General features: G+C 38.3%; 1 protein-coding gene across 1 annotated transcript in view; it reads left to right on the top strand.

Annotated features, from left to right (window-relative positions):
- Nucleotides 1-23,661, top strand: part of pds5b (PDS5 cohesin associated factor B) — a 75,862-nt gene that overhangs the window by 27,264 nt on the left and 24,937 nt on the right. The window contains 17 exon segments of the mRNA NM_001114028.1: nucleotides 147-287; nucleotides 844-959; nucleotides 2,145-2,239; nucleotides 3,232-3,377; nucleotides 4,153-4,304; nucleotides 5,334-5,447; nucleotides 6,456-6,537; nucleotides 9,807-9,855; nucleotides 9,957-10,096; nucleotides 11,690-11,805; nucleotides 14,162-14,267; nucleotides 14,619-14,779; nucleotides 15,381-15,504; nucleotides 16,726-16,884; nucleotides 18,767-18,835; nucleotides 19,342-19,478; nucleotides 23,317-23,440. Of these exon segments, the coding sequence (NP_001107500.1) occupies nucleotides 147-287; nucleotides 844-959; nucleotides 2,145-2,239; nucleotides 3,232-3,377; nucleotides 4,153-4,304; nucleotides 5,334-5,447; nucleotides 6,456-6,537; nucleotides 9,807-9,855; nucleotides 9,957-10,096; nucleotides 11,690-11,805; nucleotides 14,162-14,267; nucleotides 14,619-14,779; nucleotides 15,381-15,504; nucleotides 16,726-16,884; nucleotides 18,767-18,835; nucleotides 19,342-19,478; nucleotides 23,317-23,440 (2,031 nt within the window).

Here is a 23,661-nt window from a genome sequence, read left to right as displayed (position 1 = left end):
ACTTGTAAAAACAGGTGTGTTTGCTACAGAAACCCTACTATAGTTTATATAAATAGGCTGCTGTGTAGCCATGGGGACCGCCATTCAAAGGGGTGAAGTAAATCGGTCCATTTTATACTAATTTTACACTTTTTTTGCATTTGCAGTTTTTTAACCAAGTTTTGATGCTTGGTAAAACCTCCATCAGTGATTTGTCAGAGCACGTCTTTGATCTGATACTGGAGCTCTACAACATTGATAGTCATTTGCTTCTTTCCGTTTTACCTCAGTTGGAGTTCAAGCTCAAGGTAAGTAAGATGCTTTAATATTAAAGAAACCCTACCATTAAAGTAACCTTTCTGTGTCATTGAAAAATGTGAATTTGTTAGCCCAGATATTACTGATAAGCATAATTGTCTAGCCCCTGCGCCAGTGTTAAACGTGGTGTTTTTGGCCCACCTAGAAGAAATCAGGAGAGTCTAGCCTATGAATATTCCCTTTTGTAGCTAATATGTAGGAGCATTAATATATAGTGGTCTGGTGGTACAGAAAATGAGGATGTTAGACTTCACCTAGGAGTTCCATGACCTGTATAAAACTGTAGACTACTGTATATTTATTTCTGCCATCCCCCTTTTCTTCTAAAAACTCTTATTTGCTTCTTATTGATGTGCTGTATATGTGTGTGTATGTATGTATGTATGTATGTATATATATATAATATATTGTTTGCACATTGTTTAAATGTTTCCTATCATGAATGGCATCTGCTTGGGTATGTGACCATAATGTTATAGTATTCTGAAAAGTAGTTAAGTGGCTATCTGTGCTTCTGTTAATTAAATGTTAATCTTTGGCATTCAGAGTAATGACAATGAAGAGCGACTGCAGGTGGTGAAATTGCTGGCAAAAATGTTTGGTGCCAAAGATTCAGAACTGGCTTCTCAAAACAAACCTCTTTGGCAATGCTACCTAGGAAGGTAATTATCAGGTTACTCTGTCATCATAATATTTGTACTTATGAAAATCTGGTTATATATGTACCCCTTGCCCATTTTAGCTTGGTTAACACCTTGGCTGAGCTTTACTGATAACTTATTTTGTCCAGGTTCTTAAAAGAACAGGTAAAGGTAAAATCCCTTGAGGATGCCAAGTTATCAGACACACTAGTCACTCTAGTCGCTTACCTGTAGCCGTATATTGGTTTAAAAAACAAACAAACCTCTTGAGGAGACTGCTTCCTAAGCACTGTGCCAAAAACTTCTACTTCTCTAGGCTTCCTCTGCCAGTTTGAATAAGCACATGTATAGTACCTAACTACAAATATCTATAATGCACATTGGCAACAATGTGTCTGAATGATGGCAACACATGACTTCTCATGCAGTACCCTGAGCTGTTTTTTTTTTTTTTAAAGAATAAGAGCAGCAACCAACCCAGGGTAACTTAGCACCCCCAGGGATTCCACTCTTTCTTTTCCTTTACGGGTATGGTTCTAAAGTCATTAAAGTGCAAATGTCTCTATAAACGGGAGTCCATATCAAAATTAAACACACAAACTGGTCTTGACCATCTTCAATCCCAACCCCCCGCCCAGGTCTTTCAAAAGTCATAGCAGAGAAGTGCAGAGAAAAACAGCCAGACCCACAATGCAAAACAGCCAGACCAAAATGCTCTTTTAGTAGCAACTATATTAACAAACAAATTGAATATTTTTCTATAATGTATTTTAGAATGTAAGTTAGAATTACATTTTCTTTCTTAGTACCAAAAATAATTTTTGGTTGTTGCTTCCCTTTTTAGGCAACATAATTTTTTTTTCTCCTTGGTCCTTCTCATGGATTTGAAAATGTGCTGTGTGTGCCAGATAATTTTTAAAATAGCGGGTAATACCCATTTATTGCCATACTGTATTTTCCAAAGAATGGAAAGTCTTTTATTCATATCAGCATAATCTATCATCATCATTTAATTCAGATAAATTAAAGCTTCCTGCAAAGAAATGTGTCCATGAATATATATTTTAGACATTTAAAAGTAAACATAAAGCCGGCAAATAGTCTTTATTTTAAAGATGTAACCTTTCAGTTAGCTGAATTTTATGTTTGCTTAATTTATTTCCAAATCCAGGAACTCATGCTTTTATTCCCTATTTTACTTGGTAGATTTAATGATATACATGTGCCCATTCGTTTAGAATGCGTGAAGTTTGCTAGCCATAGCTTGATGAACCACCCTGACCTCGCAAAGGATTTAACAGGTACTTCTATATCATTTCAAAAATAATTTGTTTTATTTAAGGAATATGTCACCATATTAACCATGTAATTCTTTAATTCCAAAATTCTCTTGTGTTAACACTAAGGATCAAAACACAAAAGTAGGCAGTGAGGAGCTCAGTTGTTCTAATCTGTAACAGTAAAGGAAATGCAGCAAAGCTACACCCCATTTCTAGAACAATTTTTATAAGTTTCTTCATCTGCCTCTCTGGATCTGACGCATCAGCCTTTTGTTCCAATCATTATTATATATAATGATTGTGTTAATGCAAAGGTATTCAATTTAGGCCCATGACCCACATGTGGCCTCAGGTTAAGGTTGGCTTACCATGGAGAGGTTCAAACAGTTCATTATTTAGTATTTCCCTTATAAATATGTCGGGTAAAAAGCTTGTGCATATAGTCTGAATGGAAACAAAGAATTAGGCAAAGGAGACTGACAAACTGCAAGAATTAAAAGGGATACTGCTGGTATGGTGGAAATGTACTTGTAGGAGAAACAAGTGGCACAGTCACTTTTTCAATTCAGGTCAATAGGGGGGCGGCCGGTGACAAAGTCCCATCAGCCTTAATCTTGGTGTGTGTGCGCAGAGAGATGTCATAAAGCTCAGGTATTCTCTTGTATGCAGCAAAAATATAACTAAGAATTTGTCAGCAGCAAAGCCCAAACTGATAACCCGAATACTGTACGTAAGGCCCAATAGCACAGTTAGGTGTTTGCAGAAAATTCATCTTTGTTGTGTCTCATTGGTTTTTAAGCTGGAAGCTGGTGATTTATGACTCGATAATGCACATTGTGCAAAACCACTTGTTTCCTATGGTAATAACAGAAGGCATTGGGTGCTTCTTCAATGGCTGAAAAGGCATCGGACGAATACACCACATTCTATCAATTTAAAAGTTAAAAAGTGATATGCTTGACAATGCTTTATATTTATACAAAAAAGACTTATTATAGAATTTTTTGTTATAGAGTATCTTAAAGTGAGATCACATGACCCTGAAGAAGCCATTAGGCATGACGTCATTGTGTCTATAGTTACTGCTGCTAAGAAAGATCTCCTTCTGGTCAATGACCAACTACTGAATTTTGTCCGCGAGAGAACTTTGGACAAAAGGGTAAGAGACTCCTTATTTTTAAAAGCATTTGTGTATGGGCTATGTGAGCTATATGACTTTTTATGCAGTGCAGATTTCTGGAAAGCACATCCTATTCTGCATCAGAGTTTTTTTTTTTTTTTTTTACAGTATTCTGAATGTCCTCCTGATTTGCAAACCCAAGGCAGCAGACTTACACAACTGCTGTTATGGGGTCATGGCATCTTAGAAGTTCTGGGTTACTTCCTTGTGAAAATGGAAAGGGCCAGGTCATGATCCGATTCACTTGTGTAGCTTTTCAGGCTTCACGTATCATAGGCAAAAGAGATGCATTGCCAATAGCAGACATTTTCATTAAATTTGAAATCGAAAAGACTAGCAGCTCTATGGAAACTGGGAATGTAAGACCATATGAATAGTAAAGGTGACCATACACAGGCAGATTTAAGATGGTCCTTTAAACTGATTCAGCAGCTTATCTGCCTTTGTAAGGGGCCCTCAGATGGGCCTCCTCGTCTGTTGCCTGACATAATGCTGTTATCTGCAGGTTTCATTTATTCCACTCCCAATTTGCTTTTTCACATTTTGTGCATTCCTCTTATATTTTACAGCTATTTGTCAGTGAAGGCTGAAAAGGTGGTAAATTTTAGTTCTTTTTAATGTAAGATCTAAAGCTGGAGAAAGAATTCTAGGCGCACACTTTTGAAGTCTGCACTGAATAATTTAAAATCTGTCAGCAGTCTATCTTTTGTGTAATTTTTATAATTTCTGTATTGTTTTTTTTCCCCTTATGAAGTGGAGAGTAAGAAAAGAAGCAATGATGGGGCTTGCTCAGATCTATAAAAAGTATTCCCTGCAAGGTGAAGCTGGAAAAGAATCTGCAAAACAGATTTCATGGATAAAAGATAAGCTGCTGCACATATATTACCAGAACAGTATTGATGATCGGTAAGGTCATTTATTTTGTTGATATGTCTTTTTTCAATATGTACGTAGATAATCATCTTTATGCTATTTAGGCCACTGACTAGCAATGGAGGTGTCAGACATAAAATAATCTTGCAGAATAATCTTGCAGGTTGCTTCTGGCTGTCTTCCAGTGTATTTTGTTGTTGGTAATTTTCTTCCCACAGTTTGATCATTGGGAAGTGTAGCAAATTATGTTAAAAATAATTCTTAAATTTAACATGTCACATAGAGGTAATATGGTATGGGGCTGCTTGTATAAAACACAAATATGCTAGGCAAGCCAAGAGCATCCATAAAATGCACAACTGGCTGTGTGGGTCAGACCTTCCCACTAGGGACTGGCTGTGTGGGACAGACATTCCCTCTAGGGACAGGCTGTATGGGTCAGACCTTCCCTCTAGGGGACTGGCTGTATGGGCCAGACCTTCCCTCTAGGGACTGGCTGTGGGGGTCAGACATTCCCTCTAGGGACTGGCTGTGTGGGTCCCTGTGGGACATTCGACCCTTCAGTGATTAAACACTATTTCATGATCTATCCAGAGGCTACCCACTAAGACTGGTACTATTCATTAAAAAAATTAGCAAATTGTTGTGTTTGCTGTTGGCTTTAGTTTGACTCACGTACATTGCTTTTATCCACAGTGCTTGTTAAGGATTTTAAAAAATAAAAATAAAACAAATAATTGGACTAACTATGCTACCATTATATAGGCTGGTCCACTAAGTTCAGTATATAAAAAAACAACCATTCTAGCTAATTAATTTTTAAGGCTTTTAGTTCTCCTTTAAACATTTACAGAGCCCAAAAGTGTGTGTGTGTTTTATAGGTTCCAGGGAGAGCATCAACCAATAATCAGAAATAGACAACTGACTGCAGCAAGCACATTACTGTTGCTTGTAATACATTTGTCGATACGTTGCCAAATATAATGTACATCTTTTGGGAAATGAGCTGGTGTTGTGCACTCATCAATTAATAGCTGGGAATTGTATTTGTTTACCCTCCAGGTTGCTCGTTGAACGGATTTTTGCTCAGTACATGGTCCCTCATAATTTAGAAACTACAGAGAGAATGAAATGCTTGTACTACCTGTATGCAACATTGGATACAAATGCTGTGAAGTAAGTTTTCTACTGCTAGTTCTGAATGTGTATCATAATCGAATTTATTGTCCCTAAAATATGAAATGGAACCCTCTTTGTTAGGGCTGCACTGAATCCACTATTTTATTCATTCAAATCCTTTATGAAAGATTCATCCGATTACCAAACTAAATCTGAATCCTAATTTACACATGCAAACTAATTTCTGCATTTATGTGGAGAAAAATTACATGATTTACGGTGTTGTATAGTCTCTTATGAGAAACATTATTATGATTTAGAATAGTATAAATTGTTAACTAAATAACAGATTTAGTGTCAGAGTCTAACATTTTGCAGAGGTTACAAAACAGTCAGTGAGATTGGAAATGAAAACTTGAACAAAGCTCTCCCAAAAATGGCAAATCCTCATTTTAATCTTCCACAACAGCTCTGCAAAATACTATGATAACAATTTTTGTGTTAAAGGGCAGTTTGTGTTTAGGATAACGTACATTGTGATATATTTTTGTTTTGTGGTTTTTGTATAATTTAGTTTGTTTAGCAGCTCTCTAGTTTGGAATTTTAGCATCTTTCTGGTTGCTAGGCTCCAACACCTTAACAATAAAGCAACCGTTAGAATAAGAGACTGAAAGATGGACATGAGAGTGCCTTAATAGAAAGATGAGTAATAAAAAGTAACAATCACAATAAAATTGTTACCTCACAGAGTAATAGTTTTTTGGTTACAAGGGACAGTGATCCCCTATTTGGAAACTGGAAAGAAGCAGATGAGGAAGGCAAATAATTAAAACACAAGGACCAGATCAACAGTTGAAGAATAAGATGTTCTATTAGTACAAGTTATCATAAATGTGAACTACCCCATTAATTAAAGAACTGCTTTAAACTTTTATAATTTACAATTTCAACATATGGGTAGGATCAGTCATTCCTAGGAAAAATAGCTATTCTACAGAAGCACTAGAATTTTGTAGAGGCAGAATGCATCAAGAAACATTCAGCTTATTTTGTTTTTCCTACCAGAGCTCTGAATGAAATGTGGAAATGTCAAAACATGTTGCGGCATCATGTTAAGGATTTGCTGGACTTGATCCAAAAGCCAAAGGTATTTAGTATATGGGTTATATTTAATGTACTTAACATTTAAGGAACTTTAAAAACTAAGTATGACTGCAAAAGTGTGTTTTTTTTTTTCTTAAGTTCCCTGTTCATCTTTGTTATAAAACATGTCTACTGCATAACGCATAGTTTTGTTTTGTTTTTGTTTTTTGTTACATGACTTATTTAGCGTATAACTGTGAAAGTCTGTATTTGGTTTATGGTTTTTACCATTTTCCATTAAGGGGTAACTAAAATTTAAATGCTGTTCCTGTACAAACCCAATGCAACCACAGCCCAGTGAAGATCAAAAGTGTGTGTTTGTGTAAATTTATATATATTCACACACACACACACAATAAAAGTTGCAATACAAGGCTGATCAATAATTCAGCACAGTAACTATTTTATTCTGTATCAGAATTATTAGTCATGCAGTACCAGGTTTTATGGCAAATGTAACTTTAGTTTGTTTGTGATTTCCGACAACCCCTAACTTTAGTTTTTTAACAGCAGCCCAAAGCTCAGCCATGTGCCGAGCCGCTGACACTCAAAAGATGGCCTAACAAAGCTTGAACATGTGAACACTTTTGAAAACATGAATCTTTATTATTATAAGGCTGCTGAATGTTTGATCTACTACAGTAACTGCACTATATAATATACAGAATTTCTTGCCATAGTTATTTTGGCTTTAGTGCTTACATTCATAGAAAAATGTGCATGGTAGCTTATACCCTGATAAGGTTTGATTCTTCAAAATAAAATTGGATTGGTTTGTTGCACCTATGCTATGTTATGTGTCTGAATTTAGTGGAACAGCACAAGTTTTATTGTTTTAAGGAGTAGGCCCTTATTCTGGACTAACCTGTAACTTCTATTTACAGAATAATCTTTATGCATATTTAAGTTTGTAAACAGGAGCTGGCATTTTTAGGGACTGGATTATAAGGAAATTATGCTGAAATTTAGAGGGGGGCATGGCCTGAATGTGGACAGTATAGGATGTAAGGGTTAAAGCGCCGCTAAATACTCTGATATTATCTGGGCTTTTAGCCTGCCATGGGACTAGGACATCTCCCAACACAACCTACAATACCTCCATCCTCTCAAGCGTCCGCATGGGGAAACATAGTGGGAAACGTGCAAAGCCTCTTGAATAGCATAGCTCTCAATATGAATGATGCCAGACCTACCATGAGAGCTGCTAAACTAAAACTAGACTTCAATCTAGTTAAGCAAGATGTGCAGAATATTAGAGACCCTACACCTGAGGTAGAAAAAAGGGTCTCTGATCTTGGCAATTTGGTAAATCCCATCCCAACTAGACTTGATGATATGATAACTTGTGTATCATAGGCCTACCAGAAAGGGCCAAAAGGGAAGCAAGTGGAAATCTTCCTTGAACGATGGTGGCTTAAATAAAATCTTCCCACCAAATACATCCTCTACAAATCTTGTCATTGAGGGAGCCCACAGAGTGCCATTTAAAGAGGACGTAGTAACCCTTATCATGGAATGAGTTGCTGAACTACCAGTTCTACCACTGGCATCATGGGGGATTTAAACATTGTATTCTCGGAGGGAAACAAGGAATGCGCCTAAAACAGGATTCGCTTAGGGATTCAGCCTTTTTCAAGAGGATTCGCCCTGGCCAAACCGAATCCTTAAAATCCTTTTTGTCACACAAATGGAAGTTAGAATTTTTTGCCACGTGCTGCTCACGTAATTCTTTTTGACGCTTCAGTAGCTTTATTTGCATATGAAAATTATGATTCGGTATTCGGCCGAATCTTTCAATCCCAGAATAAGTGGATTCGGTGCATCCCTAAAAACAACAGGCTATTTTCTCAACTAAGCAGACCCTGTCCTCTGTCTTCTTCGGCCTCCACATTTCACCTCACTGATTTCTGGGTACATAAGCACCTAGAGGAGAGATCCTTTACATGCTTCTCTGCATCACATAATACTATGTGCAGAATTGACTTATAATATATTATAATATTATTATACTTATTATATATAAATCTTATACAAGATATCCCATAGTTCATGTGCATCCCTCCATCTAAAAAGCCAAATATGCCAATTTTTTGTAGTCTGTCTGTATAGAAAAGAACTATGACATGTTATGTAGAAACTAATATACGCACTTGGTGTATTATTTATTGTTTCTGGATTTGCTGTTCACCTGTAATTGTGTGGGGTGAATTATATATAATATGAGAGCCAGCATAGCTTCCCTCACGGGGCTACGTCGGAAAGCCAAAGTGATTTGTATGTTCCCCACCAGTGGTTTACGTTATTGCTGGTGGGAAGGGAACTAGGGATGTTTTTGTTGCTTGAGGCAGAACAGATTTGTCATGGGTGACAAAACAGCCTGTGGCAGTTTAAATTGTGTTTATGAGCCTTTTTTTTTTTTTTTTTACATAAGCCCAGCTGAGTGAGCTTTTGTCACAAACATGGATATATTTTACCTGTAAAGGAATCATTCAGTGTACAAATGAAACTGGGTAAAATTGATAGACTTTGCAAAATAAACAGTGTTTTCAATATAGTTAGTTAGCCAAAAAAGGTTGGAGTGAGCAGATGTCTAACATAATTGCCAGAACACTACTACCTGCGTGCTCACAAACTAACCGAACAGTTATGGCCCGTGTAGTGCCCCAATCTTCAAAGAAAACACCCAGTTTAGTAAAGTGTATATATTTATATAGTGTGCTAACACAGTTTAATTAAACAATTATAAAAGGGGTCAAAGTTTACCTAAAAACCCAGAACGCCTGACGCGGTTCTTGCGTACCTGCACTTAATCATGCCGCACGCACGAAACGCATCAGGCGTTCTGGGTTTTTAAGGATGTAAATAAAGTTAGAGTTTTATCCATTTTCTGGCTGACCATGGTGCTTTGCGAACCGCTTTCTTCAGAGATTTGAGTTTGCTCCCATGTCATGGCCCCCCCTTCCTCTAAAGTCACTGACTAACTAAGAGGTTAGAGAGCGTAAAGCAGGAATTAGTGCTCTGGTTATTATGTTAGACATCTACTCAATCCAGTCCTTATACATTACGTTATTTAGAAATAATTTTTTATTGTGCACTATCTATCCATTTAACCCAGTTTCATTTTTACGCTGAACTGTTCCTTTAACAAAGGAAACACAAGCCATCTTCCTTCTCTTCATTTAGAAAATAGAGGCGGTAAGTCAAGGTCTTTGCAAAATCTGTAACAAGTACCTTGTGTTGGAGATTCTAATTTGTATTCCCCTTCCCTTTCAGACAGAAGCTGGCAGCAAAGCAATATTTTCCAAAGTGATGGTTATTACAAGTAAGTATTGTTCTTATACAGGCTAATGCAGCTGCCCAATATTGCAGTGTTTTCTCCAGATGTCACGATCATTTAAAAATATATATATACTTTGTTTTTAGGAAACTTGCCAGACCCTGGCAAAGGTCAAGATTTTTTAAAGAAATTTACACAAGTGTTGGAAGACGATGAAAAAATCAGAGGACAGTTGGAGAAACTTGTCAGTCCTACATGTTCCTGCAAGGAAGCCGAAGTCTGTGTGGTAAGGTTAAAGCTCATATAGAATTCTTTCCCCTGCAGATGAAAATAACCGGCATATTTAAAAGACGCAAACTGTTGATGTTTCTCTAAAAAGTTAGTGTGAAACTCCCACAGATCTGTCTTAGCAGAAGCCTCTGAAATATGCTGCTGTCAGCCCGTCTTTATACTGGGCAGGGCTTTATAGAATAAACAGTTCTCTCTGCATAATATTTACAAAAGCACTGTTATCACTTAATTACTCTCTTATTCCTAGAATCACAAAAATGCTATGTTAGGGGTTATTTACTTTCAGTGCATATGCATATAATGGGTTTTACGGAATAAGTCTATATGTGTATAGGGTTTTTTTTTTTTCATTTCACTCTAGGTCTAGTTTTAGACCCAGAGCCATATTGTAGTGGTATATGTAATCAGTAGGTATGAATTGCACCCTCCCCAGATTGAAATTATCAGACACTGGTTATAAGGGAAAACCTTTATACTTTATCATCTAGAACAGTGATCCAGTGGCTCAGGGGCAACATGTTGCTCACCAACCCCTTGGATGTTGCTCCCAGTGCCCCCAAACCAGGTAGTTATTTTTGAATTCCTGACTTGGTGGCAAGTTTTGGTTGAATAAAAACAAGATTTACTACCAAATAAAGCCCCCTGTAAGCTAATAGTGTGCATAGAGGCTCCCTAAGCCAATCTTAGCCCTTATTTGGCACCTCCATGAACTTTTATGATGCTTGTGTTGCTCTCCAAGTCTTTTTACATTTGACTGTGGCACACGACTAAGAGAGGTTGGGGACCCCTGATCTAGAAGATTGTAAGTTCTATGGGGCAGGGACCGCCTCTTGTATCTTTGACTCTTAACTTATTGCAACTGTATTTATTGTTATACTTTGTATTTATCTATTATTATGTTATTAACCCCCTGTTTGTATTAATCTATTCTACTGTACAGCGCTGCGTACATAAGTAGCGCTTTATAAATAAAGATATACATACATAATAAATAGACCATGTTGCAGATCATGATCAGCTCTAGTGAGGAAATTAAATTTTGCCTCCTTTTTAAATCTCCACATACCGGCATTATAATATCCCTTTGATATTCTGCTGGGCAGTTTGATTATATATGCATTTCCCTGTTAGTGACAGGTCCTTCATTGGTGCAGCAGTTAGTTGTGACACCCGGACATAGCAATGAGACAATGTGATGTCCTTTGCTTAGAAGTGGTAGCTAATAGGCACCCAGACAATAAACCACTTTATGTAAAGTCACAATTTTCGTTGGGCAAGTTTATTCAAAAAAAGGCAAATACATTTTGACAGTATTATTTTGAAGTTGCCCGTAGCACTTAATGTTGTTGTTGTTATGTGGTTATTTTTAACTGTTAATCTTCTTGACCAGCTGTTCCGTTTCTTAAAACATTTCATTTTGATTAAATATAACTGCGAGTTAATATTTCTTTAAATATTTTGCACCACAAATTACTTGGTAGCATATGGCTTATTCCTTACTAATACTAGCAGTCTGAAGAAATACGGATGACCATGTGTGTAACAGAATCTGCATGTCAATGATTTGTGCTTTCTTTCTCTCCACAAGCGTGATATTACCAAAAAACTGGGCAACCCAAAGCAACCAACCAACCCATTTTTAGAAATGATCAAATTTCTTTTAGAGAGGATAGCACCTGTACACATTGACACAGAATCAATCAGGTAAGAAAAACTGATTTTACTTTGTGTGTATGTATAAATAATTACCCCTCCAATTGACTGAAATGCTTAAAGGAACAGTAGCACCAAAAAATAAAAGTATTTTAAAGTAATGGAAATATAATGTACTTTCTACCTGCGCTGGTAAAACTGGTGTGTTTGCTTCAGTAATACTATTATAGTGTAGGTAAACAAGCTGCTGTGTTGCCACGGGGGCAGCCATTTAGTCTGAAAAAAGGAGCACAGGCACATAACAGAAAAGCAGATAGATAGCAGAAAAGTTCTGTAAAATACACTGGGATTCTATCTGCTTTTCTGTTATCTGCCTGTACCTTTTCTCCTTTTTTCAGACTAAATAGCTATTCCCCCGTGGCAACACAGCAGCTTGTTTACCTGCACTATAATAGTATTACTGAAGCAAACACACATGTTTTACCAGTTCAGGGTTAAAGTACATTATGTTTTCATTACTTTAAAACATTTTCATTTTTTGGTGGTACTGTTCCTTTAACCTGGGGCTAAACGATCAAATTAGAAAGACGGGTATAGGAGCCCGTCGGTTTGGGGACCGCATCAACGAGCCAATGCCGACCCCGATCCAATGAAAAAGCAAACCTTCCCGATTTCAGGCCAAATGCCAGGCAGGCTTGTCGTTAGTGCCCGTACATGTGCAGCTAGAATCACCCGGTGTATGGCCACCTTAAGAAGCAGTTATTATATTTTAAAGGAGAAGGAAAGGCTAGTAAAGAGTTAATTTCAAGCTGCAGGCATACCTTCAGTTCTCTCAATAGTGCCCTTAAGTCTCCCCATATTTCACCTGTTCAGATGGTCAGAAGCCAAACAGGAAGAATAAACGCTGAGCTGTGTAAAGAAAGTTCCTATAATGCTTCGCTCCTGCACCGACACCCAGACCAGAGCAGTGCACATGCTCAGTTTGTAAGACTATGAGGAAGCTTCCTGCTGATTGGCTCAGATCCACATTCCTAAGGGGGGGTGAGTTCTTAGCATTCTTGAGGGAAGGGGGAGAGAGCTGCATGTCTCTGGCAGAGGAAAACAGACGCAACAAATCTTTTGACAGAGAACTCAGTGCAGTGTTTCTGTGAGTGCTTATGGCTGTATTTACATAGACCTTTCTGATAAAGCTTACTTAGTTTTTGCCTTTCTTTCTCCTTTAAGTACAATTTTCATGTTCCATCCATTTATATATCATTTCATTTTGTCCTTCCCCCCCCCCTCCCCCTACTTTCAAAGTCAATGAACTATGATGGGTACTCCCTGCAACTTGCACAGACTCTTATGCTTATAGGCTTCCTTGCCGGGCTTTTACTGTGCAGTGTGGCAATTGTCCCAGACTTCTGCTTCATTTTAGAGACAGATGATCGCAAATGGAGTATTTCCATCCAATACTTTTGTTTTTCTTTTGCTTAACTTGCTTCTCCGGATATCTATTCATCTTTCGTTCTGTGTCGAAACAACTGTCTGGTTGCAAGAATAATTAAGCCCTAGTGAGCAGGTAGTAGGCTAAATTCCAAGCTGGAGAGCTGTAAAATGAAAGACGTCCCTCAGGCTAAAAAAGAAATAAGAATCTTAATCATGCTGGAATGTCTGTGCTCCCTGGCCCAGAAATGGTTAAATAACTGCTGTAGTGTAGAGTGTGGTTGGTGGGGTTTTTAAAGGGATTCTGTTGAGGACAAAATGCATCAGTTAACAGTCATACTCCTACAGAATCCTGCATTAAAATCCTTTTTTAAAAAGAGCTTACAGACTTTAATATTTAATTTTGAAATAGATATGGGGCTAGACCTCCTTAGTTTCCCAAGTGTCCTCAGCCATGTGGGTTATGCTTTGATAAACTTCGGTCTCTCTTCTGTCTCTCTTAACTGCCCTGCTGCAAGTTGGTATGATATCACATCCCCGAGCACCCTAGCAGCAGAACAGGAAGGTAGCAAGATAAAGGCTACCTGACACCTGCATTGCTAAAAATGCTCCCTAGTGGTAGATATGAGAATAGCACTCAATAGTAAAACACCAGTTCAACCATGACTCCCAAGTTACATTAAGCAGGAGAAACAATAGCTTATCTGAAAGCAGTTCTGTTGTGCAGTGAATGTTCTTTCTAAAAGCTCAGGATCAGGCCCAGTGCACTGAGATGGAGCCTACACACCAATATTACAGCTAAAAAATACATTTATTGGTTCAAGAATAACCTTTTAAATGGTAGAATAAATTATTTGCAATGTACACAGTGTAATTTAGTAATAACAACTACACCATAACAAATCATGACCACATCCCTTTAAATCTGTTTATACGTTTTAACACAGCAGTTCATTTCACTTTTTTTCTTTTCTTTACAAAGTTCTCTGATTAAGCTGGTTAACAAGTCAATTGATGGAACAGCAGATGATGAAGATGAAGGTGTTCCCACAGATCAAGCGATTCGAGCTGGTCTTGAATTGCTGAAGGTTAGTGCTAATGCTATGTTTTATGGCTTCTGCATAAAAACGTGATAATCTGAGATGAAGATATGGATTTACCTAAACAGACTTGCACCGTATAATGCTGCAGCTTGTTTATAATCAGCTATAGGCTTCCATTTACTTATTTTTGTGGACCAAAATCTGTTGCTGTGTGTGCAGTGTCATGCCATTGAATTCTGTGAAAGGTGCTGCCAGAGGCCTTATAGCAGACCGGGCTAACTCCCTATGCAGCAGAGCTACTCTACTGTGCTAAGCTCAGTTCTGAAGTTGTAATAAAAGCAATACATTTTCAAACAGTTTATGCTACAACTAACAGCCAGTCTTTCTGTATTGCAGGTGCTTTCTTTCACCCATCCGATTTCATTTCATTCAGCAGAAACATTTGAATCTCTCTTAGCTTGTTTAAAAATGGATGATGAAAAAGTAGCCGAGGCAGCACTACAAATCTTCAAAAACACAGGGGGTAAAATTGAAGAGGACTTCCCTCATATCAGATCGTGAGTTTCAATTTTCAAATGGTTTCGGGTTGCACCAGCACCCAGAAGCATTGTTTCCACTAGGGTGCAGGCAAAAAAAATGCTAGAGTTCGCATTTCGCAGCCAATATCCGCCGCATCTGCCTGCACCTCTGCAAAGACAATGCATCCGGATGCAGGCATGGTATCAGGCTGTTTCCAGTGTAGGGGCTGATTCTCGGCTTGCATTTTCCCACAGGCTGAGAATGGGCTCCATCTGGCACTAGGCTAAGGCTACGCCAGGCTGTTTCTCTGAGCCACTGCTTCAGTTTGGGTGCAGACAAAATGCATACTCGGGCTAGTACATACTAGACTAGAAATTAGTTTAACTACTTTCTGATTCTGAAAGGGTCACTCAGTTATACATGTAGCTGGAAAATGTTTTATTCATTGGCCTGTTTAATGCAAAATATAACAAAAACAAATATATTAATTTAAACCATATGCAAACATTATGTTCAGCACTAGCCCTATTAATTGCATCATGTTTAACACTGTCCCTTAATAATTTGAGAGATTGTATATCTTTTTCTTTTTTTTTTTTTAAGGTTTTTCCCACTTACGCATTTTTTCTTTATTTTTAGTGCATTGCTTCCAGTCTTGCAGCAGAAGGCTAAAAAGGGACCTTCCCGTCAAGCCAAGTATTCCATTCACTGCATACATGCAATATTTTCCAGCAAGGAGACACAGTTTGCACAGATATTTGAGGTAAAAAAAAAAACTGATCATGTTTTCCAGCCATACAGAATGTAATTGATTTAAAAATAGTCCAAACCCTGTGTAATTAAGTTTTTCCAAACTACAAAGGGATACTGGAATTTTGTTTGTCAAACAAATTGCATCATTATTACTTCATTTTTGAAGGCTATTTTAAACTCCTAATCCATACTGCAAACATAAATACTCTAGACTATGGGTGGATTGTGAAATATCACATGAAGAACGCCAAGCACTCCAGACCCAAGGTTTTGCTATAAAAACGATCCTTTATTGATTCATTAAAACGTTAGATGCCTTACGCGTTTCGTACGCTATGCGCACTTAATCAAGCCTATGATTAAGTGCGCATAGCGTACGAAACGCGCAAGGCATCTAACGTTTTAATGAATCGATAAAGGATCGTTTTTATAGCAAAACCTTGGGTCTGGAGTGCTTGGCGTTCTTCATGTGATATTTCTGGATTTCCCCTTCGGCTACGGGTTCGGGGCTCTGAGCACCCGGACCAACGTGGGATCCTGGTGAGCTTTACTTAATCATTTCTGAGTGTGTACAGCCTCAGTTTATTGTAGCATAAACGATCGGTCTGGGGTATGGACACCTGGACCGCCACTATTTTACTGGGTATGGAGACGTTTCCTATTGGGGTGTACATTTAAAATTATTTAGGTTAACTTGGTTTAAATATATTTTTTGTTGAAGCGTTCAATTATGGGTGGATTGTGCTTGTTTCTGCATAGTAATTTAAATTTGTTGCAGATGTTTGGGACCTGTTAACCAAATTGTTTGGGACCTGGGTATTTCCAGATAAGCGTTCCATAATTTAGATCTCCATACATCATTTAAACATTAATTAAACCCAATAAAATTGTATTGCTTCCAATTAGGATTAATTATATCTTAAGTTGGGATCAAGTACAAGTTACTGCTTTATTATTGCAGAGAAAAGGGAAATTATTTTTACACATTTGAATTATTTGAAAATTGTCTTCCCTTTATTTGGGGCTTTCTGGATAAAAGGTTTCTGGATAACTGATTCAATACCTGTATAACAAATAGAGAGCTTCAGATGAGTCATTGTGTGCCATATATATGTATGTGTATATATATATATATATATATATATATATATATAATATAATTTTTTTTTTCTTTTTTTTTTTCTTTACTTTGTGTGACTGTGTTTAAATAATATTTGTTTGCCATTTTTAGCCGTTACATAAAAGCCTGGACCCTGGTAACCCTGAGCAACTTATCACATCACTTGTCTCTATTGGCCACATAGCGCAACTTGCTCCAGATCAGTTCACTGCTCCTTTAAAGTCCATGGTTGCTACATTTGTTGTTAAAGATTTGTTGATGACAGATCGGGTAAGTTATTATATTTCTTGGGGCAGCATTATGTCTGGTTTATGTGTGTGCTTTCCAGAAACATTAGCTACAAGGATACAATTAATAGCTGTCCTATTTTAATTTACAGATATACTGTGTACTCAAAGCACATGGTGTTTTGTATGCTCCTTGGTTGCCTTCTAATATCAGTTATCTGTCTGTCAAACCCACTAGTAAGGAGGTGGATTGGTGAACAATAATGGAGATGTACTGGGCAATTTTTCTATTTAATTGTAGCTTTGTTAAATTTTAAGCTTGTAAAAACCGATGATTCAGACAAAACCTTGATTCACAATGGATCACAAAAGGCCAGAAATGGTTGGTTTACCGTATATAGTTTGCTTTTAATAGGTAAATTTTTTGAGTACCCTTAGATATTCTACAATTACCAGTTCAATTCTTTGCCTTTTCTAGTGTTTTGGCATACCTTGTGTTATCCTCTACTCTTAAACTCTTTGCTTTTACAAAAAATTGGTAAAATAATCTTCACTTAAAGGAAAACTGAAGCTTAACTAAAGAAAGTAGGCTATAAATGTTGGATGTTATGTGTTGGGCTTCCGTACCAGCCCAAGGCAGGGAAGATCTGTGCCCCCAGTAGCTCCCCATCATCTTTTCTGCTGACTCCCTGCACATACTCTGTGCTGCTGTCACTTACCTCAGCTTAGGGACCCACTCACAATATACTGTATATATAGAATATAAATGTCACACTATACTGTATATATAGAATATAAATGTCACAATATACTGTATATATAGAATCTAATTATCACAATATAAGGATGATTAGAAAATACAGATAATTACTGTATGGCAGCTATGAAACCAGGACTAGGTCTAAGGACCTAGATATCTAATTTATCTAGACTGTATAAATTATTCTTTTTTTCTATGTAAAGCTGTGCAGATGATAGTATGTAGTGGTAGTAGCACAGTTTATTTTGGGGGAGACAGATTTACTTTGTTACTTATTTATACTTATACGTATTTGTATTTTAATACGTGTCTCTGGTACTTGTGACATTACTTCCTTTGTGATGACAAAGTAACGAAACATTCCTACTTTTGTTTATAATAGCAAATCATACTATATACGATATTCTGTCCATGTCTGTTTGGAAACCAGGAGTGTCTGTTACTCTTTCATGCAAACGTCAGGTAGCCATTCAGGGGCCATTTATATTCAAGGAAACTTCGTACAACTTTGGAAAAAGGAGTCGATGCATATGCCTTTCAACAAGCAGACTGGATTTTTAAACCTGCCCCATCGACATCTGCCTGATTTTCGGCAAGATATCTGGCAGGCCTGTTTAAGGGCCCCATCCGCTCGGACCATCCACAGCTCTTATTGGCCCATGCATGACTGCCTTTACTCTTGCTGTTCTGCTAGTTTTACGTGTCTTTCACCATGTGGGTTGATGTCTGACTTTAATTGCTAAATCCTCTCGTTCTAAATCAGCACTGTACTGCCATCTTACTTTTACTTCCCAGGCGCCCCTCACACAGTATAGACTTGCAGATGCTCAGTGTACTAAAATCAGGGTTCCTGGCAAGTAGGGGTAAGAAGGCGGCAGTGCTATAGAAATTTCCCAGACCAGTGCATTTTTTCCCCCAAATTAAATTTTAACTGGGGTGTGCCCAACGTAGCTTTAGGCCAAGGATAGTGTAAGTCACCCTGAGCCCAGGCTCTGGCCTGGGGTTAATGATTAGCAGTTGTAATGACTTTGGGGTGCCTACCATTCCAGCACTTTCCTCATTGATTTACACTTTCCTTTCCCTTTAAAATACATATGGAATGCAAACCTTTTTTTTTTTTTAATTTATTTATTTTTTGCTCATGTAAAACACATTTTTCTTTCAGCTTCCGGGTAAAAAGACAACAAAACTGTGGGTTTCAGATGATGAGGTGTCTGCAGAAACTATGGTTAAAGTAAGTCATATTTGTTTTGCTGTTAGCCCAGCATTGCTATTGCAACAAATCATCAGTGATGTCTGAGCATTTTGGCACCTAGGCCTATTGGTTACATCAAACTTCTTGTAGCTGGCTAGAAGCATATATTCCATTGTTTTCCATCACTTTATCCCCCTGTTCCTATTCATACACCTGTCACACACACGCATGTTCTTTATCTCCAGAGACATGGAACAAGTAAGTATTTTGCCTGCTGTGAAATATTGGGTTGAGAACATTAACTAGCTAAGGAGAGATGGGACAAGGAATGTTAACAAAACATTATATATGGATGCACGTGGGTGCACAATCATGGCCTTAAATATATCCTCCAGAAAGCATTTGTTGCCCATATACATACTTTTATTCTTGTTCTGTGGGTAGCAGTTCTTTAGAAATAATATTGAAACTAGCTAGTAGAAAAGAGAATGCCTCCTGAGTCATTTTGTATGCTGGATTTGATAAATCGCGTTCTTTTTGTTTAGATTCAAGCAATTAAAATGATGGTGCGGTGGCTGCTGGGAATGAAAAATAATCTCAGTAAATCTGGGAATTCTACCTTACGACTCCTAACAGCAATATTACACACTGATGGAGACTTGACGGAACATGGAAAACTCAGGTAATAGGCAGATACAGTGGCTTGCAAAAGTATTCGGCCCCCTTGACCTTTTCCACATTTTGTCACATTACAGCCACAAACATGAATCAATTTTATTGGAATTACTCGTGAAAGACCAATACAAAGTGGTGTACACGTGAGAAGTGGAACGAAAATCATACATGATTCCAAACATTTTTTACAAATAAATAACTGCAAAGTGGGGTGTGGGGGTATGATTTGTACACCACTTTGTATTGGTCTTTCACGTGGAATTCCAATAAAATTGATTAATGTTTGTGGCTGTAATGTGACAAAATGTGGAAAAGTTCAAGGGGGCCGAATACTTTTGCAAGCCACTGTATATTTACCTTCCTCTTACTTTGAATGCTGTACAGGTATGGGATCCAGATTTCTTCAGACCTGGGTTCTTTCTGTAATTTGGGTCTCTCTAACTTAAAGGAAAACTGTACCCCCAGAATGAATACTTCACTTAACATAATATCAACTATCTGTTGGTTAACTATTAAAGACTCTTACCAAACTGGGATATATACAGTCATATGAAAAAGTTTGGGAACCCCTCTTAATTCTTTAAAGTTCTGTTTATTGTTGGCTGAGCTTTTAAAGTAGCAACTTCCTTTTAATATATAACATGCCTTATGGAAACTGTAGTATTTCAGCAGTGACATAAAGTTTACTGGATTAACAGAAAATATGTGGTATGCATCATAACAAAATTAGACAGGTGCATAAATTTGGGCACCCCAACAGAGATATTACATCAATACTTAGTTGAGCCTCCTTTTGCAAATGTAACAGCCTCTAGACACCTATAGCCTTTGGTGAGAGTCTGGATTCTGAATGGCGGTATTTTTGACCATTTGTCCATACAAAATCTCTCCAGTTCAGTTACATTTGATGGCTGCTGGCAGGGACAGCCTGCTTGAAATCATCCTATAGATTTTCGATGATATTCAAGTCGGGGGACTGTGACGGCCATTCCAGAATATTGTACTTCTCCCTCTGCATAAATGCCCTTGTAGATTTCCAACTGTGTTTAGGGTCATTGTCTTGTTGGGAACATTATCCTGAAGAATTTGTTGATGTTGAGTTGAATTCATCCAACCCTTGACTTTAACAAGGGCCCCAGTCCCTGAACTAGCCACACAGCCCCACAGCATGATGGAACCTCCACCAAATGTGACAGTATATAGCAGGTGTTTTCCTTGGAATGGGGTGTTATTCCGCCATGCAAAGCGCTTTTTGTTATGACCAAATAACTAAATTTTTGTCTCATCAGTCCAAAGCACTTTGTTCCAAAATGACTGTGGCTTGTCTAAATGAGCTTTTGCATACAGCAAGTGACTGTTTGTGGTGTGAGTGCAGAAAGGCCTTCCTTCTCATCACCCTGCCATACAGATGTACAGATACAGATGCACCATCTGCAGCAAGGTGCTCTTGCAGGTCTTTGGAGGTGATCTTTGGGTTATCTGTAACCATTCTCGCAATCCTCCGCATATGCCGCTTCTGTGTGGCCTTCCATTGCCCTGATTTACATTCCTTACAGTTGAATCTGAGAGTTTAAACCTCTGAGATAGCTTTTTGTAGCCTTCCCCTAAACCATGATACTGAACAATCTTTGTTTTCAGATCTTACGGGATTATCATTGGTCAGTTGCTGATAAGAGCAAGTCAGGCACAGATAAGGAATAAGGAGAGAATGGAACAAGCCCACTCTTCATTCTGCTGCAGAATTAAAGCATACAGAGCTCCAGTTAGCTGTGTTTTACCCTGTTTAACTGCTTTGCTATATAATGTTTTATGGTCCCTAAGGTGTACAGTGGAGGAAATAATTATTTGACCCCTGACTGATTTTGTAAGTTTGTCCAATGACAAAGAAATGAAAATTCTCAGAACAGTATCATTTCAATGGTAGGTTTATTTTAACAGTGGCAGATAGCACATCAAAAGGAAAATCGAAAAAATAACTTTAAATAAAAGATAGCAACTGATTTGCATTTCATTGAGTGAAATAAGTTTTTGAACCCTCTAACAAAAAAAGACTTAATACTTAGTGGAAAAACCCTTGTTTGCAAGCACAGAGGTCAAACGTTTCTTGTAATTGATGACCAAGTTTGCGCACATTTTAGGTGGAATGTTGGTCCACTCCTCTTTGCAGATCATCTCTAAATCCCTAAGGTTTCGAGGCTGTCTCTGTGCAACTCTGAGCTTGAGCTCCCTCCATAGGTTTTCTATTGGATTAAGGTCCGGAGACTGACTAGGCCACTCCATGACCTTAATGTGCTTCTTCTTGAGCCACTCCTTTGTTGCCTTTGCTGTATGTTTTGGGTCATTGTCGTGCTGGAACACCCATCCACGACCCATTTTCAGTTTCCTGGCAGAGGGAAGGAGGTTGTCGTTCAGGATTTCACGATACATGGCTCCGTCCATTTTCCCGTTAATGCGAATAAATTGTCCTGTGCCCTTAGCAGAAAAACACCCCCAAAACAAAATGTTTCCACCCCCATGCTTGACGGTGGGGACGGTGTTTTGGGGGTCATAGGCAGCATTTTTCTTCCTCCAAACACAGCGAGTTGAGTTAATGCCAAAGAGCTCTATTTTGGTCTCATCAGACCACAGCACCTTCCCCCAGTCACTCACAGAATCATTCAGGTGTTCATTGGCAAACTTCAGACGGGCCTGCACATGTGCTTTCTTGAGCAGGGGGACCTTGCGAGCCCTGCAGGATTTTAATCCATTGCGGTGTAATGTGTTTCCAATGGTTTTCTTGGTGACTGTGGTCCCTGCTAATTTGAGGTCATTAACTAACTCCTCCCGTGTAGTTCTAGGATGCTTTTTCACCTTTCTCAGAATCATTGACACCCCACGAGGTGAGATCTTGCGTGGAGCCCCAGAGCGAGGTCGATTGATGGTCATTTTGTGCTCCTTCCATTTTCGAACAATCGCACCAACAGTTGTCACCTTCTCTCCCAGCTTCTTGCTAATGGTTTTGTAGCCCATTCCAGCCTTGTGCAGGTCTACAATTTTGTCTCTGACATCCTTGGACAGCTCTTTGGTCTTTCCCATGTTGGAGAGTTTGGAGTCTGCTTGATTGATTGATTCTGTGGACAGGTGTCTTTTATACAGGTGACTAGTTAAGACAGGTGGCGCGATTTCGCGCAAATCGCCGAAAAAGACTCGCGAGTCTTTTTCGGCGACTTCCGGAAATCGCCCCGCCGCGTCTGCCATCCCGCCGGCGACTTACATGTTCGCCGGTGGGATGGCAGGGCTAGGCAACTCGGGGAGATTAGTCGCCCGCGAACAGGGAGTTAATCGCGGGCGACTAATCTTCCCCGTGTGCCAGAGCCCTTAAAGTTATTTTTTTGATTTTCCTTTTGATGTGCTATCTGCCACTGTTAAAATAAACCTACCATTGAAATGATACTGTTCTGAGACTTTTCATTTCTTTGTCATTGGACAAACTTACAAAATCAGTGAGGGGTCAAATAATTATTTCCTCCACTGTATAATTATATGTATATCTTAATATGACTTAACTTTTTTTTTTTTTTACATATAAGTGATGGGTGATATCCCTGCAGTGAGAACCACCATTTGTCTTTTTGTGTGCTACCACCATTAATGGGGATGTGGTCTTTAAAAAAAAAAGTTTTTTGTTATTATGTGGTGTTAAATAAAAACAAAAACTGACTTCCATTATTGGCCCTTCACCATGTAGGCGAGAAAAATTCTGTCCCTCGGTACCACAGAAGTTGTACAGTACTGTTCTAAGTGTCAGAATCGATACAAAATGCATTGTTTTGTATATAAAGCCGATCTAATTTTATTTCTTTTAGTAAACCAGACATGTCACGCCTGAGATTGGCCGCCAGTTGTGCCATTGTTAAACTAGCACAGGAGCCATGTTATCATGAAATTATTACTTTAGATCAATATCAGCTGTGTGCGTTGGCCATCAACGTAAGTATTTGTGCTCTGAATGTACCTACCTTATTTTGTCAGGTTTTACAACTTTTCCCTGTTATGATCAACTTGCTCTGCTTTAATGCATTTTTATCCCCCCAGTAATTTACTGCTCTATTTTCTCTAAAATTAGAGAGGATCTCCTACAGTGTCAGTGTTTGTCAGATATCCCCTTTGCAGTCTCACTAAGCCCTACCCAATGTCATGCTGCTGTATTT

Source organism: Xenopus tropicalis, chromosome 2 (assembly GCF_000004195.4).
Source record: "Xenopus tropicalis strain Nigerian chromosome 2, UCB_Xtro_10.0, whole genome shotgun sequence".
In the NCBI taxonomy this organism is placed as follows: Eukaryota; Metazoa; Chordata; class Amphibia; order Anura; family Pipidae; genus Xenopus; species Xenopus tropicalis.
The sequence above is the reverse complement of the archived record's forward strand: the minus strand, read 5'-3'. Positions and strand labels throughout refer to the sequence as shown.